The 9,481-nt window shown below is 43.2% G+C and overlaps 1 protein-coding gene across 3 annotated transcripts in view; it reads left to right on the top strand.

Annotated features, from left to right (window-relative positions):
• TPR (translocated promoter region, nuclear basket protein) overlaps positions 1 to 9,481 on the top strand; it is a 68,388-nt gene that overhangs the window by 37,833 nt on the left and 21,074 nt on the right. For all 3 annotated transcript variants that reach the window (XM_019501726.1, XM_019501724.1, XM_019501725.1), the window contains exons 25-33: positions 709 to 912; positions 1,025 to 1,209; positions 1,684 to 1,831; positions 2,855 to 2,992; positions 5,147 to 5,278; positions 5,576 to 5,706; positions 6,107 to 6,317; positions 7,630 to 7,779; positions 8,579 to 8,777. In XM_019501726.1, coding sequence (XP_019357271.1) covers positions 709 to 912; positions 1,025 to 1,209; positions 1,684 to 1,831; positions 2,855 to 2,992; positions 5,147 to 5,278; positions 5,576 to 5,706; positions 6,107 to 6,317; positions 7,630 to 7,779; positions 8,579 to 8,777 — 1,498 coding nt within the window. The remainder of the gene's footprint in view (positions 1 to 708; positions 913 to 1,024; positions 1,210 to 1,683; positions 1,832 to 2,854; positions 2,993 to 5,146; positions 5,279 to 5,575; positions 5,707 to 6,106; positions 6,318 to 7,629; positions 7,780 to 8,578; positions 8,778 to 9,481) is intronic.

The raw sequence follows: 9,481 nt of genomic DNA, 5'->3' as shown, positions 1-9,481 counted from the left end.
CCCCCTCCTTCCCCCCAAAGGGTTAAGCCATTTCTCTGTTCCCAGTCCAGGCCACACAGGCCAGAGTACCTCCAAAGATTGCCTCACTGTTCTCTTTCCAGTCTTTCCAATCCCAAAGCTGGTTTGCTGGTCTCTCTCCAGACCCTGTCTTCAGACTGTCCCCACCAGGAGCTGACACCCTTCTTGTCCAGCCAGCCCATCTGTTTTCATGATTATTTCCGTCTCTCCTAGACACCTCCTGGATGTTACCTGCACTCTGCACCTTTCTTGATATGTTGTCAAAGCTATTCCAGTTTCTGTAAATGGATAGGTCTGCAATTCTGGTTTCATTGTCCCTTTAACCCATTCCTTCCCCATGTACTAACTTTGTGACTCTGGCACACAACATTACAACAACATGAATACATTTAAAACAGAAGTATTAGGATAAAAATCACACTTCCTGAGGTTTGTCACATCTCCACAGGAGCAAATCATGCTTCTGCCCTTCAGAAATGTCAGCTGAAGGATAAAGCATCTTTTTTGAGGTGGCTTTGATTGTATTGTGGTTAGCTGGTTTATTGAGAGAGATCAGAGAGGACACATTTTAATATAAGAGAATTTTACCTTATTGCAATTGTGACCTTTGTACAAGCACAAAAGCTGTCAGGAATATGTGATAATTTGATAAACTTCAGGAAATAAAATGTTGTTGCCCTTTTCCTGCAGGCAAAGATAGCTTCACAAGCTCAAAATAAATATGAGCGGGAATTAATGCTTCATGCAGCTGACGTTGAAGCGCTACAGGCTGCTAAAGAGCAAGTGTCTAAGAATGCAGCTGTAAGGCAACAATTAGAGGAAGCTGCTCAGAAAGCTGAATCTGCATTGCTGGAGTGCAAAGCTTCATGGGAAGAGCGGGAAAGAATGTTAAAGGTAGATTTTTGTTTTCTTTTTCAGTTTCCAGTGGCTGTTTTGAACTGTGCAGATGTTTGTGGTTTTCAAACCCATGCACTATGGGCAAACATTCACATATTTTTTGTTGCAGGATGAAGTGTCAAAACTTGTCTCTCGCAGTGAAGACTTAGAAAAACAAAATAGATTATTACATGAACAACTGGAGACTCTGAGTGATAAGATGGTGACATCAGTGAAGGAAGCAAACCCAAGTGTGTTGAATGTTTCTCTCAATGAAGAAGGCAAATCACAAGAACAAATCATGGAAATTCTTAGGTAACTTTGATCCTAGACTATTTCCCTTAGTTTTTGTAAATAAATTCAGTTACCAAACTGATTAATTTGTTTTCATGTCAAGTCTTGGGACTATGAAAGAGAAAAATTTGGATTAATTTATATTAACCACTTTTTAGGTGAGTGAAAGGTGCTTGCCCTGATTCAGTAAAAGGCAGGCAGGGTTGCAACTTCTTACTGCTTTTCAGTATAATATGGAAAAGAGAGAGAACAGGATTTGGCATCTGTGGCAAACACTGAAGGAAAAATGTTTTCATATAGCGAGACCTTTTCCTAGACTAGGCTAAGGGTTCTTGTGTCCTTTATTTATTGGTAGATATTAGGAGTTCCTTTTGGATCTTTTTAATCAGTTTCCATATCTTTTGTCTTTTTAAAGTACTGAGACATTAGCTGCTTCATTTGAAAATTGCATTATCCTCCACTCTTCAGTTCATGGCACCACTTTTCTTATTGCAGATTTATACGCCGGGAGAAGGAGATTGCTGAAACTAGGTTTGAGGTGGCCCAGGTGGAAAGCTTGCGTTACCGTCAGAGGGTGGAACACCTGGAAAAGGAGCTCCAAGAACTGCAAGACAGTCTGAATGCTGAGAGAGAGAAGGTGCAGGTGTGTACATAACCTGTCCATTACTGGCTGAAGTATCTTCTTCTGTACTCCAGTCTTTCTACCACGTGTCTGAAAGCAAATAATTTTAGAAAAATTCAGTTTGAGGCTTAAATTTAGCCCATCTTGCTGGCCTTATTTTTATAACCCCATGAACTCCTTCTCAAAAGCAATAGAGCAATTGTAGAGAATAGATCAGTGGTTCTCAAGCTTTTTACACTTGGTACATGTGTAGCTAAATTCAAGGCATCCCTTGGAAAATGCCAGCTTGTTCCCCCTTGTTTTTCAACTGCAGAAAAATAATAGAACACTTCTATTACAAATAACTCAGACCACAACAGGTCAGAACATTTTAACAGTGTGGGTTCCTATTTGAAATCTCTGGGTTTATCTTGTGAATCATCATATTTACACACCTGACAGTGTTTGCAATGTGTGGCACCCTGCAGGACCCTTGAAAAGACCTTAAGGCACCCCAGGGTACTACAGTGCAATAGATTTAAGAAAAGTAGAAAATAAGTGCTTAGATATATATACTGAGAAACTTTTGTAAAGTCCAGTACTTCTGTAAATATTCTGACTTGATTTTTTTCCCCTGTCCTTATTTGCTTTTGTTCAGTAAATTAAAGAATACAAGGATAGTTTTCTGTTATGGTCTAATGCCAGTTAAAATTGTGTACATGTACAAATGCTTAAAGTTAAACCATACAGTAATAGAAAAGAGGGCTGGAAGAGACTTCAGGAGATACTTTAATCCAGTCCTCTCTGATCTAGGCAGGATCATCCCTATCCAAACTATCCATGCAAGTCCTTATTTAATTTATTCTTAAAACTCCACAGTCAACACTGTCACACAACACCAAGGGTATATTGTTGTAGCCTGTAATAAATAAAGCAGGGAAGCAAGGGCTAGCTGTGTCTTGCCACTATAAGCGTTGTTCAGATACACTTGAGAGCCAAAGGAAGATGGCCACGCCCTCCTGCTACAGAGGAAGGATTTAAATGATTTTTTTTCTGACCTAACAGGTAACTGCAAGGACAATAGCTCAGCATGAGGAACTAATGAAAAAGACTGAAACCATGAATGTTCTAATAGAAACAAACAAAATGCTGCGGGAAGAAAAGGAGAGGCTTGAACAAGAATTACAGCAAATGCAAGCAAAGGTTGGTGCTGAGATTTATGAGGAAGGTTTCAGACATTCACGTGTGTCACATGAAAACAAATGAAATTAGTGTCTTGCTTAATTGGATATAACAGATTGCTAATTATCAGGGATCTGGGTTTTCTTTCACTGGAAAAACATGGATTTTTGTCCTTTAATGGGGAAAAACACAGGAAACTGGGTTTCCCCTTGGAGACTGGCAGAGTTCCAGTCTTCAAGGGGCTGTTTGGGACTGCAGGGAGCAGGGGAGAGCAATTGGAGGCAGGGGGTGCTATGTGAATATGCACATGCAGGTAGGAGCCTAAGCAGCTGTGGAGAGCAGCTCCTGCAGCTCTCTCCAGGTATATCTATGGGGGCAGGGGAGGGGGCAATGTGGTGGGGGGGTGCCCCCCCCCAAACTTCTTTGCTCATAGCAGGGTGCAGGGCTGCAGCTGGGCAAGAACAGCCCTGGGCAAGAGCTGCCTCCACGGCCCAGTGGGAGGGACCTGGCGCAGCGGGACACGCACCACCGCTACAGCCACCAAGGTGAGGTACACTGCAGAGGCGCAGAGTTGTGCCCCAACTGCTGCCAGGCAGGTAGCTGGTTGCCTCAGCTTGGTGGCCATGATGGCGCAGCATTCCATCCTGTGCTGGGTCCTGTTGGCTGGGCCATAGTTCCTAGCCCAGCTGCAGCCCTGCTGCGGAAGCAGAAATCTGGGGGGGAGGGTGGGGACATGCGCCTCTTCCCTCTCCACTGTGTCACCTGTGCCCACACCAGCCTTCCTTCCCCATATCCACCCCATTCCCCACACACTCACCCCTTTTGTCACACACTTCAGGGCAGCGGGGCAGGAGCGAGGGGTATCAGCAGGGCAGGGAAAGGGTGGGGGGGCTGTGGATGTGTGTTTAGGGGCACCAGCAGGGCCAAGGGGCTGTGGGTCGAGAGTGAGGGGTGCTGGCAGGGCCCAGAAGGCTGTGGGTTGCAAGTGAGGAGCAACAGCAGGGGCTGGGCACCAGCATATTGGGGCTGCTCAGTGCCACAAAGCAGTGTCAGGGGGGCAGCTGCAGCTAGACCCATGTCCTGGTGAGCAAAGGGGCAAGGGGAGCTCTGATTTTTTTTTTTTTTATGATTAGAAAGAAAACCAAAATCAAATGCCACAGCATGTAGGTTATTCACAGTTACTTTATTATAGTGATTGAGGCACTGTTAGGCTTCCAAATTGCTTTAAGATTGTAAATATATCAATAAGACATTGCACTCAGCTGATACCTGTATATATAATGGCATTTCACTAATCGTGGAAAAACACAGATCTTGGGAGATTTAATCAGAGGAGTTGGGATTTTTAAACAGAGAAAACCAGGATCCCCACTAATTACAGTAACTGGTGGGTTGGGTGTTTTTTCTCTCATTTCATGCACAAATGAAAAACTGTTCAGTGCAATATGTTCCAGGATAGACCTATTTGCCACAATGAAAGATTTAAACAATTTAATTCTTGCTTCCTATTGAATCCTTGATAAGGAATGAAAGTTAACACAGGGATAGTGTTAATCCACAGGCCATAATGTAATCTAACATTGGAGGGAGATGCTATATTACTCTCTTCTCACAATAGTCATGCTCCAGGTAGACCTAGGACTCTGCTCTCTGTAGCTTTTTACTCTCCCTCCGCAAGAAAGGAATGGGAATTTCAGTTTACAAAGACTTCTATGAGGTCTGTGAACAAAAAATTAGATTGCATTGTCTGTCTAAGCTTTTATTTACACTGAACTTGGCCACAGAGGAGCCTTTAAAAGCCCTGGAAGGGTTTAAATTGATTGTCACCTGCACTTGTGAGTTCACCAGTACTTGCAGCTGGTCAGTAAGGGCATTTATACACATGGTCCAGGAAGCGGGAGTGGGGCGTTTAATTAGAAAGCTGCTCTAATTGTAGTGCCCCGAACAGCAAGTGCATCAGCATCCCCGATTAATTGAGTCTGCTCTGATGCTCAGAGCAGCCTTGATGCATGTGTATAGGCATCTGCAACACAACTCAAAGAGAAGGGATCCATTCATTTTCACCTCCCTATCTCCCTGCTGATTTAAAAACAATGACTCATCTCCTGTCCACAACATAATGACACCAGAATGGAGGTGTATATTGATATCTAACATCGATTTTTTTTTTTTCAGGTACGTAAACTAGAAGCAGATATCTTGCCTTTACAAGAATCTAATGCTGAGCTGAGTGAGAAAAGTGGAATGCTGCAGGCAGAGAAGAAACTACTGGAAGAAGATGTTAAACGTTGGAAAGCCAGGACCCAGGTGAGTAGTTCATCTTTCCAAAACAGATATTTCCAAGAAAGAATGTTAGTACTAATCAATTGTTCTAGCACATGAAATGGGATGGAACAATTAATTGTATTTGTTTTATGACACTTCAATGAATTTGCATTTATAAGCCTTGAATTTATAGCATAAAATGTCCTATCCCTAATTTAGGATGCTGTCTAAACTAAATTGAATACAATGGAAAAGCAACACTACAGCTTGTTAAAATTCTATAGGGTAGAATGTTTTCTTATTGCAAAAATAAACTCATTCAGTTTATACGTTGTACAGCATTTACTGAGCCAACAAAAAGACACTGATGTTGAAGAATATCGGAAGCTCCTTTCAGAGAAGGAGGCAAATACCAAACGCATACAGCAGATGAGTGAAGAAACAGGAAGGCTTAAAGCAGAAATAGCAAGGTATAGTATATAAAATCATTGAAAAACTTTTTGGGGGGATGGGGGCGGCTCCTAGAAGTGTTTCATTGCATAATATATATGACAGCATCTGGAAATGGAATTCCTAGCTCATTTTGTACAAATATTATATTTTCAGTATTTGTCCAGCAATTTAACCAATTTTATTATTTATTTGCTTTGGGAACAAATCTTAGTCCAAATATTAACCAGATGACTCCAAATACAACATTTTAAAATATAAAAAGCAAAGTAAAAATATAATATTTTAGCAAGCCATGTGCATTTTTTTGTGAATTATGATACTGCATAGCACAGCAATATCAGACTGCATTCCTTCTAAAAAAAAAAAAAAATCTCAAATATGTTAACATGCACTCTTCCTCCAATTTTGATATTTTAGAGCTAATGCATCCCTGACCACAAGCCAGAATCTCGTTCAGACTCTCAGGGATGAGCTAACTAAAATAAGAACTGAGAAGGATAATCTTCAGAAAGAGCTAGACGTGAAAGTGGCTGACATACAAGAAAAAGTCAAGACTATAACACAGGTTAAGAAAATTGGGCGCAGATACAAGACTCAGTATGAAGAGCTGAAAGCAAAGCATGACAAGGTAAATGTAAATTCTGTTGGTGAAGTTCAGCCAGTTCAGATAGACTTTTAAAATGAACCCAACTATATAATGCTGGTTATAATTTCTAGAGGTGCCACAGATGCATCGGTCCGATATCAGATCAGTACCAATATAAAGAAAATTGTCTGTCGGATATCAGCCCGTTTGGGCCAATAATTTAGCCGATAAATGCCCATGCTGCACTCAGCCGCAGCGCAGCGTGGAGCAGAGCGGAGCACAGAGCAGAGTCTCCAGCTGGTAAGTCTGAAGAGCGGGGGGATCAGATCAACGCCCTCATGGTGAGAGAGAGGGGTTGGGGGGGTTGGGATGGAGGCATGGCTCAAGGGGTGGAGGCAGCTCCTGATGCTGCTTGCACTTCGGGAGGGCGGGGGCAGGGTGGCATGTGTTCCTGGATCTGCACAGCATGGGATGGGCTGCAAATGCGGGGTGGAGCTGGTGCTGTGCAGGGTTTTTCTTGTCAGGGGCTGGGCTCAGAACGGGCTCTGGTGGCACTGGGAGGAGGCTGCAGCCACCCCAAATGTCTCTGCAACTGTGCTCCCAGCCCTGTGCTACCACCCGGCACAGCCCCAGCTTTTCCCAGCAGGTAGAGGCAGAGCATTGAGCTGGGGCTACACAGGGCTGGGAGCAGAGCTGCAGAGACATTTGGGGTGGCTACAGCCTCCTCCCAGTGCTGCTGGAGCCCACTCTGAGCCAAGCCCCTGGCAAGAAAAGCCCTGCGCAGCTCTGGCTCTGACTCCACCCTGCAGCTGCATCCTGCCCTGCTCCATGCAGATCTGGCCCCCACTGCCTCTGTCCCGTGTCCCCCCGCTGCCCCCACCCTGACTGTGCTGTGCCTACCTCTGCCGCCTCCTCACTGGGCTTTGATCTGCCCTCCATGCCCCTTCATCCCATTTTATCATACTGGACTTACCACCTGATGGTAGCTGTATTAGATAAGTATCGGCAGATATGCCTCTTTAAATATAGGCTGTCGGTGCACCCTTAATCATTTCATATGATCCTTTAAAAACAAAACAAAAAGAAAAACCTAGTAATGTTTGACATTCACTTGCTTTCAAAATTAATAATGGAAGGTTATAATGTATTCTAGCTTACGTTATTATATGACTTGTTCTTTTACAGAGCCATCATAATGTGTATATTTTGTGTTCTGCCTAAAACTTTATTGATAATCAATGCGCACGTGACAATATTATATATATGCAGTAATGCATATATAATACTGCCTTTCTGCATTCTGCTTCTTTCCAAAGCAAAAGCCTTCACCCAGGATCACTTTGAAATATTTCAGGTGGTTGCTGAGACATCGGCTCAGTCGTCTGCAGAACAACAACAAGAACAGCAGGCCTCTGTTCAGGAAGTACAGGAGTTGAAAGAATCTCTTAGCCAGGCTGATGTGAAGACAAAATCCTTGGAAAGTCAGATAGAATGTTTACAAAAGGTAAGAATAGACTTATTTTATCGTCTACAATACATAGTTTTTCAAAGCAGTGCGTCATACTGGAGATAATAAATGGGCATCTATAAATGTATATAAACACCTGCCCCATACAGTTTTCACAAATGGAGAACAAATAAAATGACTTGCATGTGATTTGACTCATTGGAAAAGATTAGAACTCAAATTCTTTGTTTCTAACCCGGTGCTCAGTCCATATGATGCTATTCCCCTGAAATCTTTGTAAATAGGGATGAAAAAAGTTCAGTGTAAAAGCATAGCAGACAAGGCTAGATTGCAGTGTCTCAGGGAGTGTCCGGGGGGGTTACATTAACACAGTACGTCGGTATTGCTACATCAAGGTTCACTGGACTTTTTTATTTTACCATAACACTCTCATCACACACATTTTATAGTGCCTTTTTATAGCAGTGGTTCTCAACCTTTTTTTGTACCAGAACCTATTTGTGAACATCAATGGCCAGTCCCAACCCAGTGCCCCTCACCCCTGACCTGCTGTCCCCTACCCTCAGGCCTCAGCCCCGCACTATGTGGGGCAGGGGGTGGGTGTGTAGGGCATGGGGGCCCCAACCAGCCCCTTGTGGGCTGGAACTCTGACAGCCTGTAAGGGAAAAGCCATGGTTTTCTCCTTTTAAAGGATAATCCATTTTTGACATCTGATGATCCATTTTCAAAGTTTGTTCGCAACCCTTTCATATAGTCTTGGGACCCACTTTTGGGTTGTGGCCTGTGGGTTGAGAAACACTGCCTTTTATAGCTATACTACATCACTTTTCTGTAGACTATAGCAGAGAAGGAAAGTGAAGCTAGGAGTCTACAGGAACAGATTTCTCAAGTACAGCTGGAACTTACTCGTCTTCATCAAGATCTGCAAGAGAGAACTACTCAGGAAGAACAGCTCAAGCAACAGATAACCGAGAAGGAGGAGAAGACTAAGAAGACTCTGCTGGCTGCCAAGCAGAAAATAGCACAGTTGGCTGGTAAACCATCTTTCTCTTTATCTTGAAGTTTTTTGTTCTGTTTTCATATTAAAAATTGCCCTTGTGGACATGCACCCTGGGCTGAAATTTATTAAACAGAAACTCCAAGTGAAAGCTAGCATTGGTCCATTTTAGTAAATTTTACCCAGAAGGATTATGTAAACTGAATTCTAAAATTGAATGTAGCTATTTCTTGAGGAGATATTTCAATTGTATAGTTTGGTAAGCATTATTGAAAACTATAGAAAGATCATGTGGTCAGTAATCTTGGGATTTTCTTGGATGACTTGAGTGGTAGTGCCAGCCAGCTCAATATCAGACATTTATTTCACACAGTACACTAGTACAAAGGAAATATCTTTTAGCAATTTTATTATTAACAGAAGCAGGTAGTTTCATAGTTTCTAGGGTCGGAAGGGACCTGAGCAGATCATCTAGTCCGACCCCCTGCCATGGCAGGAAGAGCACTAAGGTCAAATGACCCCAGTAAGGTGGTCATCCAACCTCCTCTTAAAAACACCCAGGGTGGGAGCCTGCACCACCTCACTTGGAAGCTGGTTCCAGACTCTATCCGCCCTAACCGTGAAGTAGCGCCTCCTGATGTCCAACTTAAACCTTCCCTCCGCCAGCTTGTGACCATTGTTCCTGGTCACTCCTTGCGGCGCTCGGGGGAACAGGGACTCCCCCAGCACCTGCTGATCCCC

The sequence above is a fragment of the Gavialis gangeticus genome, unplaced genomic scaffold (assembly GCF_001723915.1).
Source record: "Gavialis gangeticus isolate Ggan-Ray unplaced genomic scaffold, GavGan_comp1, whole genome shotgun sequence".
In the NCBI taxonomy this organism is placed as follows: Eukaryota; Metazoa; Chordata; order Crocodylia; family Gavialidae; genus Gavialis; species Gavialis gangeticus.
Note: the sequence above shows the minus strand (reverse complement) of the source record. Positions and strands in the feature narration are given on the sequence as shown.